The sequence below is a fragment of the Pristis pectinata genome, chromosome 5 (genome assembly GCF_009764475.1).
Source record: "Pristis pectinata isolate sPriPec2 chromosome 5, sPriPec2.1.pri, whole genome shotgun sequence".
NCBI lineage: Eukaryota > Metazoa > Chordata > Chondrichthyes > Rhinopristiformes > Pristidae > Pristis > Pristis pectinata.
The window spans coordinates 9,481,196-9,504,813 of record NC_067409.1 but is presented as its reverse complement, the minus strand read 5'-3'; the positions used below and the strand labels follow the sequence as shown (position 1 = coordinate 9,504,813).

Here is a 23,618-nt window from a genome sequence, read left to right as displayed (position 1 = left end):
TGTTCTTGTGCAAGAAACTCAAATAGTTAGCATGCTGATGCAGATGGTAATTAGTAACGCAAATGGCATTTTGGCTTTTATTGCCACAGGGTTGGAGATTAGAAATCAAGAAGTATTGTTACAATTGTACAGGGTGTTGCTGAGGCCACATCTGGGGTACTGGGTACAGTTTTGGTCTCTTTATTTAAGGAACGGTAAACTACCTTTGGATGAAATCCAGATGAAATTCACCAAGGCTAATTCCTGGCATAAGAGGGTTGTCCAAACATGAAAGGCTAAAAAGTTAGGCCTATATTCTTTGGAGATTATAAAAACAAAGGGTGATTTTATTGAAATATACACGATCCTAAGGGGCATGACAGGGAGATATTGTAATGTTTCCATTAGTGGAAGAGTCAGGAATGAGGGGACATGGTCATAAGATATGGAGAGTCTTTTAAATCTGAGGTGCAAAGGCATTTTTTCCACACAGAGGAGTGACTCTCAGGAATTCTCTACCTCAGGCATATGGCCAAAATACTGGGGGTATTTAAAGAGGGGGAAGATAATCCTTTGCAAGATGGGGAATTGAGAAGAGGAGATCAGGCCAGAAGCACATCATTCATGATTATATTGAATGTCAGGGTAGACTTTAGTTTCCAGAAGGCCTACTAGTGCTCCTATTTTGTGTTTTTGTGCAACGGTATTTAGTATTCATAATGATGTTCACTAATGAGTTAACCCTCTGGTTACAATATTTTAATGTTGTTTACCATAAACCAACAAAGTTCCGCTGTGTTGTAAGCTCTGGAGATTTTGACAAAATTTTTCTTGCCCCTTTCATTTTGTCCAAGGCTTTGGGACATTTTCATGGTGGGGATAAAAATACTTATGCATCTGATAAGAGAGTGGAGATAGGAATTTTAAAGTTTAAGGTTGTATAATAGTGAAAATGTTTAAAACAAGGCAACAGAAATATAATTGAAATGCAATATAATTTAATTAAGATCATTAGCAACAGGCAGGATAGAAATTATTATTTTTATTATCCATATCTTAGAACTAATATTATTTGCAACGTGAATTGAATGACAGATTATTTTTTAAACAAAAAAGAAAATGTTTGGAATTGTTGGTTCTTTATTCTATTCTCATCCAATTAATTAGTCTATTGTGTAAGAATAAAAGTATTTGGGATTCTGTTTTATGCAAACTGCTGCTTCTTTTTCTGTAACAACATTAGAAACTTCCCTCAAATATTTATTTTTCAAAACATAATTTTCATCATTAGAATATGTACCTTCTAAGATTGTTTCTCTTGTAGAACCTTCTTCCTAGTAGCCACACTGCCAGTGATGTGAATTACCAGAAACATCATGTGTACCAATGCAGCGCATCTACAAAAAGGATGCTACTTCAAAAGGTCCAAGAAACTATCCTTGCAACTGGCTGAAAAAAACACTATAGGCTGGCCATATGGACATAACAATAGGGAGATGATTCCAAGGCCAGGAATTAAGTTAACGTTTAAAAAAAAATCAAAGAAGCAACATGATTATTTTCTTCCATAACAATGAGAGTACTTTGATAACCCAAAGCAAAGCCTGTGACTATTCTTGCACTTTAAAGAAAGATTTACCTGTTACTTTGAGTCTTCCAGATGTGTGTATACCTTCAGCTTTGAAACTAATCAGTCCTGAATCCTCAATTCTCAAGGCAGATAATGTCAGGGCATGTTTCTTGCCCAGTGTAGTAATCTTGCAGTTGGGACCTGATTTCAGTCTGATATTATCCTTCAACCAGGTTATATCCACTTCTTCATGAGACAACTCAACTTCAAAAGTGCAAGTCTCTTTCTCATGCACACTCAGCTCTTCTAATCCTTTGATCAGTTTAATTTTTCTCACTAATTAAACAAAGTTATTTTATTAATATTCTTAATGCATTAATAAAATACAAAACATTACATGCAACAAATCACAAATTGGCCAAAATGGATAACTTGTGCAAAAGAAAGCTTAATATGTGGACAGTGAAATTAAACATTTTAGACCCCACATATTCATAATGACCATCACTTTGAATTAGATAGCATTTGGTTTGCAGGACATCAAGGAAAGCTGAGAAAAATAGGATTTGTGTGAAGAATTTGGTTATTTGTTTTTGATTCCGTACATCTATCAGCTCCATTAGTGCACTCACTTTGATCATAAAATATATCAGAATTTTTCAAGATTTTAAATTCCAGAGAAGCTTGTGTCTATATTATGGTTTGTTTTAGGCACATAAAAAGCATAAATCAACATCAGTCAGTATGGTTTCAAATTATAGCCATGAACATAACTTGAAATTTTGATTAAAGATTACAGGAAAAACACACTAAAAATAAACTCTTGCTAAAGTTCCAGGTCTGTAAAATTTAATCAGGAAGAACCAAGAAATATCCTTATTAAAAAAGTACATTAGAGATAAACCAGATAATTAAAGGCCTGTGAGCCCAACATCAATGGCAGTGAAGTCATCTCCAAATTCCTTGACCTGGGTCTCAACACTTCCCTTTGCAGCTGGATCCTTGACTTCCTGACCAACAGATTGCAATCAGTAATGAGAGGCAACAACACCTCCGCCACGATTATCCTCAATACTGGTGCCCAACGAGGCTGTGTCCTCAGCCTACTTTATTCCTTAGGTACTAACGAGTGCATGGCCAGATTCTGCTCTAACTCTATCTACCAGTTTGCAAATGACACCATCACCAAATCTCAAATAACAATGAGTCGGAGTACAGGAAGGAGATAGAGGGCCTAGTGGCTTGGTCCCAATGACAACAATCTTTCCCTCAATATCCGCAAAACAAAAGACTTGATCATTAACTACAGGAAGGGAGGTGACGCACATGCTCCTGTTTACATCAACGGTGCTGAAGTCGAGAGGGTTGAGAGCTTCAAGTTCCTAGGAGTGAACATCACCAATAGCCTGTTCTGGTCCAACCATGTAGATGCCATGGCCAAGAAAGCTCACCAGTACTTCTACTCCTCAGGAGGCTAAAGAAATTCCATTTGCTCTGCCTGAGACTGCAACAAACTGCAGACAGTTGTAGACACAGCTCAGCACATCACGGAAGCCAGCACCCCCCTCCATGGTCTCTGTCTATACTTCTTGTTGCCTCGGTAAAGCAGACAACATAATCAAACACCCCACCCACCCTGGACAGGACATTCTTTCTTGTTCCCCACCCCCACCCCCAATAAGGCAGAAGATACAAAAGCCTGAAAGCACGTACCACGAAGCTCAAATACAGCTCCTATCCTGTTATTATAAGACTATTGAACAGTCCCTTAGGACAATAAGATGGACTCTTGACCTCAGAATCTACCTCGTTACAGCCTTGCACTTTATTGTCTGCCTGCACTGCACTTTCTCTGTAACCGTAACACTTTATTCTATATTCTATTATTGTTTTTCCCTTTTACTACCTCAGTGTACTGATGTGATAAAATTATCTGTCTGGATGGCATGCAAAACAAAGTTTTTCACTGTAACTCAGTACATGTGACAATAATAAACAAACTTACCAAATTTAATTATTTACCAACTTATTGGAAAAAAAATTCTGAGGACAAGAATAATCTGCATTTGGAAAGGCAGGGATTGATTAGGGATAGTCAGCATGGCTTTGTTTATAGGCGATCCTCTCTGTCTAATTTAATTGAGTTTTTAGAAGTAACAAAATACATGTATGAGGGCAGTGCAGTTGATTTAGCCTACATCAACTTTAAGACGACCTTTGATAAGGTCCCACATGGAAAACTGGTCCAAAAGGTTAGCACCCACAAGTTCCATGGCAGGTTGGCAAACTGGATCCAAAATTGGCTTTGTTGTAGGAAAGATAGGGTGATAGTGGAGAGTTGCTTTTGTGATTAGAAATCTGTGACCAGTGGTATTCTACAGGAGCCGGTGCTGTAACCTGACTGTTTGTCAGTTATATTAACTATTTGGATATGAATGTAGGAGGTAATGATTAGTAAGTTTGCAGAGGACACAAAAATTGTAATTTTACCTGCCCCAACCACTTCCTCTGGCAGTTTGTTCCATATACACACCACCATCTCTGTGGAAAAAGTTGCCCCTCAGGTCCCTTTTAAATCTTTCCAATCTCATCACAGATCTATGTCCTCTGGTTTTAGACTCCCCTACTCTGGTGAAAATACTATCCACCATATCTATGCCCTCATAATTTTATATACCTCTATTAGGACACCCCTCAGCGTCCTATGCTCCAGGAAAAAAAGTCCCAACCTATTCAACCTCTCCTTATAACTCATAACTTCCAATCCCAGTAACATTCTCGTGAATCTTTTCTGCACTCTTTCCAGCTTAATGACATCCTTCCTGTAGCTGGGCGATCAGTATGGTATCATCAACATCTTGTACAATTGCCACATGACATCCCAATTCCCGTAGTCAGTGCCCTGACTGATGTAGGCAAGCATGCCATAAGCCTTCTTCACCACTCTGTGTTGCCACTTTCAGGGAACTATGTACTTGTACCCCTAGGTCTCTGTGTTCTGCAACACTCTCCAGGGCCCTACCATTTACTGTGTAGGTCCTGAGTTGGTTTAACTTAGCAAGCTGCAATCTCTCACACTTGTACAAGGTAAATTCTATCTACCATTCCTTTGCTCACTTTCCCAGTTCATCTATATTCTGTTGTAATCGTAAATGACCATCTTCACTGTCCACTATACCAACTGGTGTCATCCGCAAACTTATCAACCATGTAAAAAAACCATGGATATTGAGAAACAAAGGAACTTTGGTTTACAAGTTCATAGATCCATAACTTCCATCTGCCATAGCAGCACAGACAGATAGGGTGGTGAAGAAGACATACATGATGCTGGCCTTATTAATCGAGGTATAGAATACAAGAGCGTGGAGGCCAATTTGCAGTTCTGGTGGTTGCGCTGGAGAATGCAGAGGATATTCACCAGGATGTTGCCTAGATTGGAGGACTTTAGTTATGAGGAGAGACTGGATAGGCTGGGTTTGGTTTTCCTTGGAATGGCAGAGGCTGTATGGAGCCATACAAAATTACAAGCAGCATAGATCGGAATCAGAATCAGGTTTATTATCACTGAAATATGTTGTGAAATATGTTGTTTTACAGTAGCAGTGGGTTTATTTTCACCCATAGGGTGGCTGCAACCTGGAATGCTCTGCCTAAGGAGTGGTGGAGGCGGTACTCTCACGACACAAAATGTATCTGGACGGGCATTTGAATTGTCAACTTTCAATGTTGGCATCTTTGGCAAACTTACTAATTTTGACCTCTATATTGAAGCCCAAATTTAAAATGAAAGGGACTAGTATATAGTCATGCAAAATCTAATTGCATTTAGTCCTCAAGTCACTAAAGTTCCATCAACTATTATTCTTTGTTTTCTGCCACGAAGCCGATTCTTACTCCAGCTTTCCACTTTCCCTTCAATCATGAGATTTTGTTTTCTTCTGCCAAATGAGACTTTGTCAAGTGCCTTGCAAAAATCCAAGTATCCATCAATGCTCTATGCTTCCATAGACTCTCTGTGAAACCACTTCAAAAATTTGTTCTCCCAGGGCTCCTTGATGCCACTTTCAGCCATATGCTACCTTAATGTCAAGGGCAGTCCCTCTCACTTCACCTCCAGAATTCAACTGTCTGGTTCCATATTTGGACCAATGTTATAATGATGTCTGGAACCAAATGCTCCTGGTGAAACTCAAATTGTATGTTGGTAAGCAGGTTACTGAGGTCAGTAAGTGCCACTTTATGCACTTTATGCAAATATCAAAGACACCTTCAATCAACCTTCTTGCAATTCAACTCATTTGGCTTCTCCCAGGAGATTTCCTGATGCCCCAAGAATATGATGCACTATTTGCATTATCCCCCTATTCTGTACTCACTAGTATGGGCCTCCAATATTGATCCAGAAATTACTCTGCTCACATTCTTTAATCTTTCCCACCTAGTCCTCAATCAGCTGGTAAAATCTCAGCCTCCTTTATACCATGACATTAATACCAATATGGATCACAACCCCCAGCTGTTTATTTCCCACCTCTGAACATTCTGCAACTGTTGCATGGCATCCTTGAACCTTGTACCTGGGAGGCAACATATCAACCTTGAATCACATTTGCAGCTCAAAAATCGACCAACCACCCCCCTAACTTTGCAATCCCCTTTCACATAACACTCCTGTTTCTTCTATCCCAACTGCATACAGCTGAATCAACCACAATGCCATGGGCTTGACTGATTTTACGCCTTTGAGGAACTATTCCATTCTCCAATATTCAGTGATGATGCAGGTAATGCAGATCCTGCACTTGTCTGGTCCATCTGGCTGTCACCATTCCCTTTCTACCTGCAAATGCTTAAGCTGTGGAATGATTGCATCTTGGAATATGCTATTCAGGTAATATTCAATCTTTGTAGTGACACCACCTGCTGGTCAAGGTCTGAAATCCAGATTATGATTGATCTGTCAGTTGTCACTTCCAGCATACATCGTTGTCCAGAATGCAAGGAGGATTCCCACATGACACAGTGTTTGCATTCTGCAGGGACTGAGGAATCTTGCCCAGCCAATATTAGAAGAATTAAAATTCAACTATTCTTCAACATTGAAAATCAAAAAAACTGCAGATGCTGGATATGTAAAACATTTATTCTAAAATTCTTCAACATTTATTTATCTCTAACAATGAGGTAGCACAATGGGAGCAGCACAACCTCACAGCTCCAGAGACTTGGGTTTGACCTTGACTGTGTGTGTCAAATCTGCAAGTTTTCCCTGTGACCATGTGGGTTTCTGCCAGGTGCTCCTCCCACATCTGAAATACATGCTGGTATATTAATTGGTAGGTAAATGGAGCTGTGAGAGGCAACAAAATCCAGGGGGACAAGGAAGTAACAAGAGGGGGAGTAGGCCTAATGGGCTGGCTCTGCTGGGACCTGTCATGGACCATTGGGCCAAGCAGCTCCTTCTATGTGATAAGTAAGGAAGAAAGGTCATCAACCTGAAACATTAGACGTTTTTTTTCTTCACTGCCTGACCACTTCAGTATTTCTCGCATTCTCCGTTTTTACAGAACAGTATTGATTGCTAGAGAGCTGTCACTGTATAACACTGTAGTACAGTCCTAATGGGCACAGGTCTGTCACCATCTGACATTAGGGTGAAGTACTAGGTGGTAGAGGTCTTTTGATTCCATCACATCACCTCTTTTTGGCTGCAGCAGTTTTGGCTCATATCAGTCCTAAATGACTTATCTCGCAGCTTTAGGCTGTGACCCCTAATTCTGGACCTACCCGCCATCAGGAATATCCTGGAAAACAAAAAACTGCAGCTCATGGAATCTGAAACAAAAACAGAAATGCTGAAGGACTCAGTCAGTCAAGAAGCATCTATGGAAAGAAAAAACAGTTAACTATTCAGGTCCTCAGAACATCATATCTTTCCTGCATCTTGTTTGTTCAGTCCTGTCAGGATTGTGTAAGTTTCAATGAGGTCCCCTTTCATTCTTCTACACTCTAAAGTGCAAGCCCAGTCATCCCAACCTCTATCCATGTGTCAGTCTTGTTACCCCAAGAATCAGTCTGCTGAACCTCTGCTGTACTCAGAGGTTCAGCAAAATTCTTCCTCTGATAAGGAGCAAAACTGCAGAACATATTCAATACGTGGTCTCAGCAAGGTCCTGTACAAATGCAGTAAGATATCTCCTTTTCTGCTTTCAAATCCTCTTGCTATGGCCAACATAACAATTGCCTTTCTAACTACCTGATGCAACTGCATGTTTAACCCAGTCCACAAATAAAACATTATTTTAATTCAATGCACTCTAATATAAAGCTTAAAAAAGTGATAACTTTAAAATATGAAAATAAACTTTCACACTTTTAAGTTGTACTCAAACATAAAAAGATGTTCATTAAAGCAATAGCAAAATATGGTGAATTTTGGAAATCTGAAATAAAATTAGAAAACATTAGAAATATTGAAGGAGCATCCATGGAGAAAGAAACAGTTAACATTTCAAGTCAATAATCTTTCATTAAAACAGATACTTAAATTTTGTATTTTATATTTATCTTGCCATTTTCTAGTCTTCAACACCTTGAGCCAACTCTCAATTCCCCTTCCAATGTAGCACTGTTTCCCACCAAGATGCACTAAACAGAAGAATGAAATGGATCTTTGCAGGAGATAGCAGCTTAGATTATCAATATCATCATTAAACAACTATCTAGAAAATGGAAGTTTGTTCGAACAGCTGAACTTACTTTCAACAGTTAACTTTGCTTTTGTCTTTTCATGAAGTGTTTCACAAGTGTAATTACCACGGTCAGCTAAGCTCACATTTTTAATGGTAAGTATATGCTTGTTTCCATCTACTGTAATGTCTACATTTCCATCAGGCTGAATGATAACATTGTTTTTCATCCATTTGACATCACAAAGTTTTGTGAGTTCTACTTCCAAAACAGCTGTCTGTTTTTCTTCAACGGTCATGTTTTCCAATTTCTTTTTAAACAAGGCTGGAGCTTCTGCAATAAAATTTCAAAGAAAATTACATTGTTGTGTTGTTATGAATTCCTGATCCCTGTCACCATCTGGATGAAATAATTTCTAATTCTACCAATTATCTAAATCTACAATCCCTCAGAATATGACCCCTCTTAAGTGAAATGCTCACCTCTCTCAGCTTTATACATCATATCCAGATGCATCACCAGTTTGGTATGGCAACTGCTCTGTCCAAGACTGCAAGAAGTTGCAGAGCATTGTGAACACAGCCCAGTCTATCACGAAAACCAGTCTCCCCTCCATTCACTCTGCCTACACTTTCCACTGCCTTAGGAAAACAGCCAGCATAATCAAAGACCCCTCCCACCCCAGACATTCTCTCTTCTCATCCCTCCCATCAGGCAGAAAATACAAAAGCTTTAAAATGCATATCACCAGGCTCAAGGACAACTTCTATCCTGCTGTTATAAGACTCTTGAACAGACCTCTTGTACGATAAAGATCAACTCTTGATCTCTCAGTCCACCTTGTTATGGCCCTTGCACCTTATCTGTCTACCTACATTGCACTTTCCCTGTAACTGTAACACTATATTTTGCCTTCTGTTATTGTTTTTCCTTTTGTTTTACCTCAATGTACTTACGTTTGGAACAATCTGTCTGAATGAAATGCAAAACAAAGCTTTTTACTGTATCTTGACACATGTGGCAATAATAAACCAACTACCAATCTCAATTTTAAATCTCCTGTCAGTACCATCTGTTCCAAAAAAATCAATCTAGCCAACTTGAACTTGCTAGAGTTTAAAAAAATGAGAGGGACCTCACTGAAATCCTGATAAGATTCTCAAAAATCTCTTTATTTAACCTCTAAAGTGCAATCAAATCCTTCCTAGGGTTGGTGTGTACAGTCCTTTACCTGTGGCCTAGTTAATGCTTTATAAATTTTACCAAGATCAACCTGCATTTATGTTTTATGTCTTGGACAATAAAGAATATTAATACCTTCTTAACCACCTTATCATCCGTTCTGCTAACTTCAGGAAGTAGTGCACGTAATCTCTTTATTCCCCCCACTCTCAAGAATGTTTTTTTAATCAATAATTTGACCATCACAAAGGTTAGATTGAATTGCATACAGTTTCTCATTCTATTTGTTTATCCTTTTCAAATTAACAGCTTCATACTAACAATTTTCCAGGCTTCCAGCATCATGAAAGTAGCCAGAAAGAATTTGAAAATAAAGCTCAATGGTCCCCTCCACTTCACTTAACAACTTGGAATATGATTCATGAATGCCTGGCAATTAAGCTTCTTTCCAAGATGCAAAGCCCTTATTATTTCCTCTCACTTAAACTTTATCTCATCCAGTATTTCACATTACCTTTCCTGTCTGCACCTTTCCTCTGTAAAAACAATGCATTTATTATGAGCCATTTCCAGATCTATCCATGTCCTGATGAAGGTTCTTGAGCCAAAATGTCGACTGTTTATTTCCTTCCATTGATGCTGCCTGACTTGCTGAATTCCTCCAGCATTTTGTGTGTGTTGTTCTTGTTCGTTGAAACAACTTTTAGTTTTCACCTGTTTTACTTTTTGTGATGAAAGCTTTCGTCAACAATACTACCAAGTGGCACTCACTCGACAATAGCCTACTCACTCAACCCTCTATGGTTTCACCAGGATCATTCAGCTCCAAACTTCATCACAGTTTAGTCCAAATACAGATCCCAGGACTGACTTTCAGAAGTGAGGTCAAAATGACTGCTCTTGACATCAAGGTGTCCTGGTAAAACTGAAGTCAATGGGCATCAAAGGGAAAACTCTACAATGGCTTGAGGCATACTTCACCAGAAGGCAGATGTAGTTAGCATTGATCAATCATCCAGCCCCAGAACATTACCACAGGAGTTCCTCAAGGCAATGTCCCAGGCCCAGACATTTTTAGCTGCTTCAAAAAAATAATGATGTTTCTTCCATCAGAAGAAAAAGTGGGCATACTCATTGATAAATTCAATGTTCAATTCAATTTGCAATTCCTCAGTAAATGGAGCAGCCATTGCCTTCTTGCAGCGAGACTTGAACAACATTCAGGAATGGTTTGATAAGTGGCAAATAACATTCATGTAATGCAAGCGCCAGGTAATGACCATCCCCAATGAGATAATCCAATCGTTTACCCTTGACATTCAATGGCATTACCTTTGGCAAGTCCACCATCATCAATATTTTGGAGGTTACCATTCATCAGAAACTCAACTGAACCAACCATATAAATACTGTGGCTCCAACAGCAGGTCAAAGACTGCTTATGCTGCAGAGAATGACTAACCTATTGACAATCCAAGGTCTTTCCATCATCTAGAAGGCACAAATCAGGAGTGTGATGGAATTCCCTCTACTAGCCAGGATAAGTTCCGTGCCAACAACTCTCAAAAATATCAATACCATCCCAGACAACACTGTCCCCTTGACTGGCACTCCATCAATCCCTCTAAACATTCATACCCTCCATCGCCAGCACATAATGGTTGCAATGTGCATCCTCTACAAAATGCACTGTAATTACTCACCTAGTATGCTACAACATCACCTCCCAAACCTGCACTGCTCACCACCAAGGACAAAGGCAGTAGGGACACAGGAACCTCACCATTTGCAGGTTCCTCTCCAAGCTGTGCACCATTCTGATTTGTTAATATACTGATGGCCCTTCAGTGTCACTGGGTCTAAATCATAGAACTCCCCACACACTGTGTGAGCACCTCCATCAAAGGCAAAAAACTGCTGGAGGAACTCAAGCACCATCTGTGGAGGCAAAGTGATGGTCAACATTTCAGGTCAAGACCCTACATCAGGACTTTACCAGATGGACTGCATTGGTTCAAAGAGGTGGCTCATCACCACCTTCTCAAGAATAATTAGGAATGGGCAATAAGTATTGGTCTTACCAGCAATGCCTGCATCCCAAAAATTAATGTAAAAAAAATCTTGCATTCTCTTTGCCTTGCTAATATCCTTTTAACGTTGCTCCTGAAATTTCTGTACTGCAAGCTTTCTGCAATATTTTATGGGAAAATATTTATTCTGAACTCTTACCTTAAATGTTAATAATGCCGAGCCTGATTTACCTTTAAATAATTAAAAGGCAACATTTTGCAGATGCTAGAAATCCGAAATGAAAACAGAACTGATAAAAGGTCATCAACCTGAAACATTAGCTCTGTCTCTCTTTCTCCACTTGCTGCCTAACCTGCTCAGCATTTTGAGAGTTTTCTGTTTTTATTACTTTCAGGTTGCTGTTTCCAGTCAGCTTTTGTTCATTTAGTACATTACAATGTAGTCAGTAATGGCAACAACTGCTTTACAAACTCTGGAGACATGGGCTCCAACAGGCATTCAGCCCCTTAATGCATGTATACAGGACCAAACAGTTGAATCAAGCTTAGTTGAAAGGCACCTAGTTTGCACTCATTCAATAAAGACAGAACTTCTTCTGTTATAGATTTTTTTGCTTACTAAACTGGGGTTTTAGTAGTCTGAATTGCATCATGAAAATTAGCTCATTAATTTTACCTCAGACTGTCTCCCAAAATTTCCATTTTAATCAAAGCCTTGTTAACCTTTGAAAATTCACAGTGACTTACTATTGAGGCAAAAACACTGATATTTCAGCATAACTATGCAAATGTAAGAATAGAAATATTTCAATTTGACTTAAAAACCAAATGGACTAAGATAGATACCCCATGGATGAAAGGACAAAGAAAGAACAGAAAGCAAGAAGAATTTGTTTTTAATCATTGCAGACACTCCTGCTCAAAAACACCATAGTAAAAAGAAAATGCATAATTCTACTAAATTTATTTTTGTTGGTGTTGCACCACTGTAGCAATGGCCAGAGCATTAGAAATCTCTACTTTTTTTATATCCACCCTAACTGTGGAACGACAGAATGTCTTATCTCAAATGTCATTCAAACTGGCCATTGCGGCTAAGCCACCCAAATACATCCAAATCAACATTCTTTTCCATTAAAGTTAGCTACAATACTGCCAAAAATAAAGGATGGCAGATTGTAAACATGTTAGTTGAAAATAAATCAAGATTGAAAATCAAATCAGGGTGCATTTTCTGGAGTATTAGGATTCAGTATTTATAGCTGCTAATCCACCAAAGTCTTCATCACCAAAAGATAGGCCTCTGGCACCTTGGGGGGGGGGGGGGGGGGGGGGGGGGGTTGCGGGTGGTACTTTCCAGTTGAAGGTGCAAATATATACATGGCAGGATAAAATGATTTTTCATGGGGCTGTACTGGTGGTGACGACTAAAACTTTCTCAGCAACAAACACATCCATTCAACTAATTTTCCAAAAGCCCAAACCACCACACTAAACCCAATCACATTCCTTTTGTGCTGTTGCAGGCACATGCTTCTAAATATTTTTTTTAAATGTCCTCTTTTAGGGTGCCCAAGCTTTAACACCTCATGGGCCACTGAGTGGACCTCAACTTCATTGTATGTGCTTCCAGAACCTTCTCAGACCCTATCCTCTCTCCCCCACACCCCCCCCACCCCCATGATAACTGGAGAGCACATTCCTTCTTGGCCATAGCAGAATTTTTGATAAAGCTGGAGCTCAACACATCTGACTACTGGTTGAGTTTGTGGTCATTTAGGTATAATCACTACTTGATGTGGAATTACTTTCAAATCCAATTTGTTTCCAGCAAGTGTACAGCTGCTATTGAATGACTGAATATAGATATCTCATCACCTGTATATTTCCAAATATTTCAATCAATTTTTTAGTAGATTGACCTTTAGAAAATAAACTATTTTACTTTCACTGCACACCACTGAAGGTACTTGCTAACAAATTAAATTTGATTTCTCACCTTGAACTTGAAGGTTGGCTTTTGTTTTTATATTTTCAACCTCTGCAGAAATTTCACATGCATCCTGTACTGTTAGGTTTTTGATGGCCAAACTGTGGTTGGCTTTTTCACATGATATTACATATTTTTCACTTGGCTCAATTTTGATGCCATTCTTATACCAAGTCACTGTAGCATCCTCATGAGAGACAGTACATTTAAAATCAGCATCTTCTCCTTCCACGGCTACCAAACTGCGAAGTTTGCTTACAAACTTAATAACCTTTGGAACTATGGAAAATAAAACAAAAAGCACACTGAGGGTTAATTGGTTTTGCCTTTTAGCCACTAATAAATATTGGCAGTACACATTATTAGCAGCTTTCATTGATAAACACATCTTCAAAGAAAGAACAAAGCATTTCTTTTGTAAAGTCAGGTTTTATAAATAAATACAAAAACAATTGAAATACAATGTATCCTTTTCAGGTATTCCAGCATATTCTATTTCAAAAGTATCATTCCAGCATCAATGGAATTTTACTTAAATGTTGCAGATGCTTGATTAACCAACATGGTGTACCTTCTTTCTGTTCTCAAAGCAAAATTTTCTTTCTAAAAACCACAAAAATATTATTAAATGGTTTCTTTTGAAAAAAGATATTGTCATTATATAACTGTGAGAAGGCAAAATAGTTAATGATCTTGCTGTTAAATTATGATGAAATCTTAGCTTACTGAATCTCAGAAGGGAGTCTCACTCCTCCACTAAAGTTCAACTGCGACAAAACATGGTCAGTAAATTAGATGGAAAATGGTACAAAGCATTACCCTTGGTGGTTAATTTAGCAGTGGTAATATCATCCTTTGATTCACAGAGATATTCCCCCTCATCCTTAACAGTTACTTTGGAAATAGTCAAACTTCGCCTTTGACCATCTGCCTGTATTTTTACTCTGAGGCTTGGATTGATTTCTGTTCCATTTTGTCGCCACAAGACATCAGCCTTTGCTTGATTTAATTCACATGTAAATACACATGTTGTACCGCACAGCACATTTACATTTTGTAGCTTCTTTGTGAACAAGATAGGCAACTCTGCAAGGAAAATATAATTCAGTAAGTACTAAATACTGTTTTCCTAATGAAGTCAAGCAAAATTTTTATAAAATATATTACTTATAGAGTTTAATAATATTGCAATTAGTGAAAAAATTATGGGGTTGGAATTCATGGAAACAGGTTATGTGGAGGACTGTCAGCCTCAATACCATCTCCTCCTTACATCCGTGACCACTCATTAAAATGAGGTCAGATACAAGATAAAGATACTTCCCTATCTGACTTCCTATGCTGCCACTGAACTTACCAGCAAGTCTAGCGATGAAACACAAACCTTATCAAGCAGAGGAGCAAAAGAACAATGCGCCAGAATTAAATCTTTTGCTCATATTTACATCCCACCAGAATCTCATCCTTTCTACCCTCCTCCAACCCTCAAACTCTGATCCTCAACTCTACCATCTTCTACATTCCTTGTTCTTTTGTCTCACAATTAGTAAATATATTTTCAATCACTGAGGTTGAATTTCTAGATTTATATCTTCAAACTTCTTCAGTTTTCTGTCTACTATTTAGCACAGGATTTGCAACCCAACATCTTTTGGGACATGTTTCTGCATTAAAAGTATTACACAAAGTCACGGAGTTACACAAAATGGAGACAGGCACTTTGGCGCAACTTGTTCATGCTGACCAGGTTTCCTGCATTTAGCCCAAATCCATCTAAACCTTACCTATCCATGTACCTGTCAAATGTCTTTTAAAAGTTGTAAAATGTACCCAACTCTACCATTTCCTCTGGCAGCTTTTTCCAGATACCCTACACCCTCTGTGTTGTGTGCAAAACTTGCCCCTCAGGTCCCTGATAACCTATTCCTACATTTCATTTGCCATTTCATGAATGGCAAATGCACCTGTGGCACAAGCCAGTTAACTGTCTTTTGACCCTTGTCATTACTGAAGATTTATTATCAAAAACTTGAGGAGAATATGGGCAGAAAAATGAGATAAAATCTGGAAAGTAAAATTACAAACGATTTTTTTTAAAGAAAGGTGATAATGATGTGATACTCAGCTTAACAAAATAGTGCTAGCACTTATTGAGAGAAAGAGATCCATGTCATTGAGAACTTGACGAAATTAAAATATGCAGAGAGGAAAAAAAAGGCCAGAAGTTTTAATTCCTAAATCTCATTCCCTATAAAAAATGGCTACCGTTCCATTCATGGTTTATCTGCCAGGAATCATCTGCCTCTTAACAATTCTTATTATAACATGAGTGCAGCATAAGCATAGTTAATATAATTAGATATATACAAGTTAGCGACAACTTGGTTAGTGTACATTAATCTTGCAAGCATCTTAAAAATAAAGTTATGGGTGTGAATTTCTCTAAGCTACACCTATGTTACTGCTGCTGTGCACACTGAAATGTAGTTTATGCATACTTCCAGCAAAGACACCATAATTGAAAAGAAGTAACTGAGAAATTCCTGTTAGAAAAGCACTCCAAGAGATGTAAATTCTGAAAATACCTCAAACTATAAAATTAACATACAGTAAACTACCAACAATGATTACTAACCTTTAACCTCAATATGGAAAATTAATTTCTCTCCAGCTGTTTCACAGATATAGTCGCCTATGTCTTTCGGCTCTGCATTCTGAATAATTAGTTTTCGAACTCTTCCTTCAGAAACTAGTTTAATTTTTGAGCTAGGAGTGAGAACCTTTCCATTTTTGGACCATTTAACTTCAGCTTTGAGTTGTGACACTTCACAGCTGAGAATAGCATTCTCTGATGCTTGAACCTTCACTTCCTTCTGAACTGATTCTTTATTGATAAATGCTGGTTCTGGCTCTGCAAATGAAAACATTTCAATTAGTAAAATTGAAAATTGTTATGAATGCAAACAGGTCATCACTTTTTGATATCATTAATGACGGTAAGCCGTATTTTCAATAAACCCTGATCCCATAACAACATGTCTAGATGTTCTTTTAATCATCTGTACTGGTTTTCTGTGTTATTTTCCCTGTTAATTTATTTCATTAACCTAATGGACTTTGTATAAGAAGAGATGGTGGCAGAAATTCCTTATTCATAGAACTATATCAGTAAACCTCTTCTGCATTCTCTCTGGGAATTTAACATCCTTCCTGGTGAACAGATTTAGATGAAATACTTCAGTTATGAATCTTTACAAAATGCTGATTAAATCATATCTATCATATTTTCTACAAAAGGTCATTTGAAGAATTCACATTAAATATTGAACTTTTATTATTGTTTCACCAGAATACAATATGCATTTACATATGTGGCTAGACAAAATGGCACATTTTCCAAGTGCTGAATTACTGAGGCCCCAAACCTTTGGCCCAAGAATCAATATTGGAAAAGAGAAAATATGAAGTCTCTGTTACCTGTGCCTAAACAAATTGAAAACTTTTATGTAAATAAGAGATCTAACAAATGTTTGATTTTTCCTAAATACGTAGATATATTACTGTGGCTTCCCTCTCTTCAAGCCATGATACCAAAGCAACTCAATCCACACCCATCCTCACCTCCACAAAGCAGTGGCAGAACATGTCTACCTTGCCCCCCTACCACCCCATATCACAAAAGCTGACCTTCCCACTCCTGATTATCATAGATTATTCCCAAATCTGCCCAATTACTGAATCTGGCCACTGCTTTTCCCTCCTTGTTTCTGGACAAACTGCCAATTCTGACAGAGGGGATATAAATTTCAAAAAGTAAACAAATCCTGCTGGGTTCTTTGGCAATTTCATCCTCCTCTCATATATCAAGCCAATTCCTCTGGATCGATGTCTATGAACAAGAAGGGGAGTAGTAAATTATCCAGTATTCCTGTTATTGTGTGTCCAGAGGCAAAAATACATCTGCAAATTTGCCACTGATGCCAGAGCAAAGTGCTGATATTATCCAGGCTCAGAAATAAAACATTCCCTGAAAGTAGGAAAGCCATTCAGGCCTTCAACCTTAGTAAATCGTACATATTAGCCAAACTGCATGTTAACTTAATTTTCCCGCCTTTTTATTTTGTATAATATATTACAGAAAACAATAACAGTAAAAATCAAACAAAAGGAAACAAAAAATGGATTCTGCCATATTAGAATTGTTAATGCACTGACAAAAGTTAAAGATCTTTTCAGAAAGTTACGAACCTGTAACCTGAACATTAAAGCTCAGTTTCTCTCCAGCTGCTTCACATACATAGTCACCTCCATCTTTTGATTCAATATTATGAACGATAAGCTTTCGTATTTTACCATCAGATTCAAGTTTTATTTTTTTACTCTGACTGAGCAGTCTTCCATCTTTGAACCATTTGACCTCAGTTTTGGACTGTAACATTTCACAGCTGAGAGTAGCATTCTCTGATTGACAGACCTTTATCTCCTTCTGAACTCGATCTTTATTTGCAAATCCTGTTTCTAGTTCTGCAACCAACAGAAGTTTAATTGGCATGTTAGAGAGATTAATGGAAAAATAAATAATAAAAAGCTTAAAATTAATAAAGATTTGTTGGGAGAATTAATCAGCATATTGGGAAAGAGAAATTAAGTCTGGTTATCTATTCCTAAACCAAACAATAGGGTTTTGCTTATGCAAATAACGGACCTAACATTCATTAGAAATCTATGCTTAACCAAAGCTGTTTGCTTTGAGTCAGCCAGCAACATCACTGGAAAAACTACCCTACTGAACCCCAATCAATCATAAAGTTAAGTAATTTACCACTGCATCTGGCTGCTCCTCACCTCACCGTTCAGGAACCAATCTTAACTACCAATTCAACCCCCTACTCCACTACTGCAAACCTCTCAAACCAATCCTTCCCTGCTTGCAATGACCATTAGTAAAGCAACTTCAGAAATTTCTTAATGTGAAAGTTCAGAATTCTAGGAATATACATTTCCAGATTTTAAACACAGACATTTCTCAATATGCTTCAGAACATGAAACAAAAAGTGAAAGCTGAAAGAGCAAATTCAGGAGCGATAAGCAAAATCTTAATTATAAACAACAAACTTCAGGAAGATCTTTGCAGCTCTACAGAGAAATGTGGAGTTTCAGTAAGTGAAGGGTACCTTGCCAATTGCAAAGGAGGGATAAGTTTAGAAACCAGGATAAGGATCAAATATAATACAATAGAGTACGGGAAGCTGTGCTTATTCAACAAAATTAGAAGTTGCCATTTAGTGAGGACAGTGTAGGTATGCTAATTATAACTATGAAGATAGGAAGCTAACAAGACGATGGTCTGAAAGTAGTGCAGACATGTAAAGGATTTCAGGAGGGCCAAAGATGATTGCAATGCACAAATGAAGCAACAAAAAATGTAATAATAGCTGGAATAAGACATGTTGTCAACTCCGTAAGACCTAATGCAGTGATAAATTTGACAAATTCATTTCAGTTTATTGCTCCAAAGTACATAGACAAATTATATAATTTTGGTCCCTCCCTCACTATTGCCCAAGACACATGGCCAGTCCACCTCCACATACACTCATCCCTGCCTCTACAGCCAGCAATATACTATCTCTACCCACAGCACCCTGGCCATATCAGCTGACCTTCCCACTCCTGATCACCAAATTACCCCATTTATGGAATTCTGCCTCTGTTTTTCCCCCTAGCGTCTGCTCAAACTGCTGATTTCGCCAAATGCCAGGTGGGAAAAGAATCAAAAACAAATAAACAACTCCTGCTTTTAAGTTCACCTGGACCTACACATTTGCTGGATTCCTTAGAAGGTGCACAGTGCAGCACAGTGATGCAGCAGTTAGTGCTGCATAGTTTTAGCAACCCAGGATCAATTCTGACTACCAGTGCTGCCTGTGTGGTTGGCACATTCTCGCCATGACCATATAGGTTTTCACCCAGTACTCTGACTTCCTCAAACATCCCAAAGATGTGCTGTAGGCTTCTGTTCATTGTCCCCCGTGCAGTAGAAATTGTTGGTGGAGGGGGGGCAGGGGTAAGGAGTTGATAGGCATATGAGAGAGTATAGGTTACAAAGAAATAAGCGGGTGGTGGGTGAAGAGGATTGATGGGAATTCTCCGTTAACTTGAGGAGAAGGTGAGCAGAGAAATTGCTCATAGTTGTAAGAACAACAATGTTAGTGAGAGATTTTAATATCCCTGGTATTGATTGGGCCACACAGAGTGTTAAGGGCCTGGATGGGGCGGACTTTGTGAAATGTGTACAGGGAAGTTTCCTGGATCAATATATAAAGAGACCTACTCGGAAGGGAGCAATACTGGACCTCCTCTTGGGGAGCAAGGCAGGGCAAGTAACTGAGGTGGAGAGCACTTTGGCTTTAGTGATCATAATTCTATAAGTTTTAAGATAGTGATGAAAAAGAATAGGGCAGGTCCACAGGTTAGGGTCCTAAACTGGAGCAGGGCTAATTTTGAGGGAAATAGGCAGGATCTAGCAGAGATCATTGGGAGAGCCTGTTTGAAGGGAAAAGAATGAATGGCAAGTAGGAGGCTTTTAAGAGTGTGATATCAAAGGTCCAGGGGAACATGTTCCTGTTAGGGTGAAGGGTAAACCTGGCAATTTAGGGAACCTTGGCTGATGAGAGCTATTGAGGCTCTGGTCAAGCAAAGGAAGCATATATTGGGTTTAGGAGGTCAGGGTTGAGTGAATCCCTTGATGACTATAAATAGACTAAGAATACACTTAAGAGGGAAATTGGGAGGGCAAAGAGAGGGTATGAGATGGGTCTGGCAGGTAAGGTTAAGGAAAATCCCAAAAGGTTCTATAAATATATTAAAATGGTCGCTAAGGAGAGAGTTGGTCCCCTTAGAGATCAGCAGGGCTGCCCATGTCTCGAGCCACAGGAGATGGGTGGCATTTTTAATGAATATTTCTCCTCTGTGTTTACTGAGGAGAAAATCATGGTTGGCCAAAAGATAAGGGAAACAAGTGGATGTGTTTTGGAGAACATTCATATTATCCATTCAGGTCCCTGGTCAGACCCCGCTTGGAGTACTGTGCTCAGTTCTGGTCGCCTCACTACAGGAAAGATGTGGAAGCCATAGAGAGGGTGTAGGGGAGATTTACCAGGATGCTGCCTGGGATGCGGAGCATGCCTTATGAAAGCAGGTTGAGGAACTCGGCCTTTTCTCCTTGGAGAGACGGAGGATGAGGGAGGACCTGACTGAGGTGTATAAGATGATGAGAGATATTGATAGGGTAGATAGTCAGAGACTTTTCCCAGGGCTGAATTGGTGGCCACAAGAGGACATAGGTTTAAGGTGCTGGGGAGTAGATATAGAAGAGATGTCAGGGGTAAGTTTTTTACTCAGAGAGTGGTGAGTGTGTGGAATGGGCTGCCGGAAACGGTGGTGGAGGCTGATATGATAGGGTCTTTCAAGAGACTGTTAGATAGGTATATGGAGCTGAGTAAAATAGAGGACTATGGGTAAGCCTAGTAATTTCTAGGGTAGGGACACGTTCAGCACAGCTTTGTGGGCCAAAAGGCCTGAATTGTGCTGTAATTGTTCTATGTTCTATGTTCTACCAGGGAGGAGGTATTTGCAGTTTACAGCTCATTAAGGTGGATAAATCCCCAGCTGACTGACTACATTCTCGGACTTTGTGGGAGGCCAGAGCAGAAATTGCAGAGGCCCTTGCGGAGATGCTTGCTTTTTCGTTAGCCTCTGGTGAAGTTCCCAAAGACTGGAAGGTGGCTAATGCTGTTCTGCTGTTTAAGAGTAGCAAGGATAAGCCTAGGGACTACAGGTCTGTCAGCCTGACATCAGTGGTGGGCAAATTACTTGAGGATATTCTGAGGGACAGCATCAACCAGCATTTGGATAGACAGAGTCTGATTAGGAGGAGTCAGCATGACTTTGTGTGAGGTAGTCATGTTTGATAAATCTTTTGGAGTTCTTTGAAGAGGTAACCAAAAGGGTAGATGAGGGTAGGGTAGTGGATGTTGTTTATTTGGACTTTAGCAAGGTCTTCAACAAGGTTCCACATGGCAGGCTGGTCTGGAAGGTTAGGTCGCATGGAATACAGTAAGAGCTAGCTAGGTGGGTTCAAAATTGGCTCAGAGGTAGCAGAGGGTGGTGGTTGAAGGTTGTTTCTTGAAATGGAGACTGGTCACATAGTGGTGTGCCGTAGGGTCGATGTTAGGGACTCTTGTTATTTGTTATTATATAAATGATTTGGATGTGAATGCGTAAGGCTTGATCAGCAAGTATGCAGATGACACAAATTAGGAGATGTTGTTGATAGTGAAGAGGTTATCGTAGATTACAGGGGGGATCTTGATCAGTTAGGGAAGTGGACCAAGGAGCGGCAAATGGTTTTCAATACAGATAAGTGTGAGGCGATGCATTTTGGAAAGTCAAACCAGAGTAGGACTTGTACTGTGAATGCTAGGGCACTAGGGAGAATAATGGAACTGAAGGACCTAGGAGTACAAGTGCATAGTTGGAAGCAGCGTCACAGGTAGACAGGGTGGTGTAAAGGGTGTTTGGCACACTGGCCTTCATCATTCAGGGCACTGAGTATAGGATTTGGGACATTATATTGCAGTTATATAAATTATTGTTGAGGCCGCACTTGGAGTACTGTGCAATACCAATACTAATACAGTTTTGGTCACCCTGTTATAGGAAAAATGTGGGACTAGCTAGGTGGACACTGTGGTCGGCATTGACTTGTTGGGCCGAAGGGCCTGTATCCATGCTGTATTGCTCTATGACTCTATGAGTGCCGGCACTGAATTATTGGGTCAAATAGCCTCCTTCTACATCATGAGAAAATATGAAATAATGTGATATTTCATTCTCCACAGAGCCAGTATTGGTGGATAAATGCAGTGGATTAGATGGAAGAACAGCATTCCTGTCATGTGTCTCCAGCCATAGGTACCCAAGAATTAAACTGGCATTGATAACCATGCAAATTGTAAATATTCATTATCTAGACTCATTAAACATTAGGCTTGTGTATATTATTCATTAACCAAAGCACACTGTAGTATAAGGGGCCATTCAAATTTGCAGAGTAAGAAAGAATATGGTGATAATGCAGGACAGTATAATTAAGAGTTATACAGACACAATAGAGACTGCAGATGCTGGAAATTTGGAGCAACAAGCACAAAATGCTGAAGGAACTCAGCAGGTCAGGCAGCATCTATGGAGGGAAATGAACAATTGAAGTTTCGGGCCAAGACCCTTCATCAGGGCTGGAAAGGAAGAGGGCAGAAGCCAGAATAAAAGGATAGGGGGAGGGGGAGGAGCGTAAGCTGGCAGGTGATAGGGGAGTCCAAGTGAAAGGGGAAGGTAGGTAGGTGTGGGATGAAAGGAAATGATGCAAGAAGTTGAGAGGTGATATGTGGAAGAGACAAAGGGCTGAAGAAGAAGGAATCTGATCAGAGAGAACAGAAGGCCATGGAATAAGGGAAGGAGATGGGCAGGTGTGGGGGTGGAAAAAGGATGAGGGGGCCACAGGAAAGAGGGAAAACAAAGCGGGGGGGGGGGGGGGGTGGGGGGGGGAAGGGGAGAGGAAAACCATGTTAGGAAATCAATGTTGATGCCATCACGTTGGAGACTTCCAAGCCGGAATATGAGGTGTTGCTCCTCCAACCTGTGCCCTAACCCCTCTGGACCAGCCTACCATGTAGTACTTTGTCAAAACCCTCAATAAAGTCCAATTAAACCATATCTTCTGTCCCGTCTGCATCAAATTTCTTAGTTAACTCCTCATAAGACTCCCAGATTTGAGACAGAATTTCCCCTGCACAAAACCATGTTGACTCCTCCTAATCAGTCTCTGCCTTTCCAAGTGAGAATAAATCCTGCGCCTCAGAACTTTTTGAAATAATTTCCCTGCTATTGGTGTAAGGCTCACTGACCTGTAGTTGCCTGGCTCATCTCTACTGCCCTTTTCGAATAAAAGAACAACATTAGCCATCTTCTAGTACCTCACCCATGGTTAACAAAGATGCAAAAATCTCCAAGAAAGCCAAAGCAGTCTTCCTTGCTTCCCATGCATCCTGGAATAGATCTGGTCAGGCCCTGGGGATTTATCTACCTTAATGTGTTTCAATATCTCTAACA

General features: G+C 39.4%; 1 protein-coding gene across 1 annotated transcript in view; it reads right to left on the bottom strand.

The window, feature by feature from the left end:
- Positions 1–23,618, bottom strand: part of LOC127570499 (obscurin-like) — a 465,385-nt gene that overhangs the window by 353,762 nt on the left and 88,005 nt on the right. Inside the window, exons 11-16 of the mRNA XM_052016136.1 lie at positions 17,693–17,968; positions 16,080–16,355; positions 14,264–14,530; positions 13,454–13,723; positions 8,312–8,575; positions 1,619–1,885 (exon numbers count right to left, since the gene is read on the bottom strand). Coding sequence (XP_051872096.1) covers positions 1,619–1,885; positions 8,312–8,575; positions 13,454–13,723; positions 14,264–14,530; positions 16,080–16,355; positions 17,693–17,968 — 1,620 coding nt within the window. The remainder of the gene's footprint in view (positions 1–1,618; positions 1,886–8,311; positions 8,576–13,453; positions 13,724–14,263; positions 14,531–16,079; positions 16,356–17,692; positions 17,969–23,618) is intronic.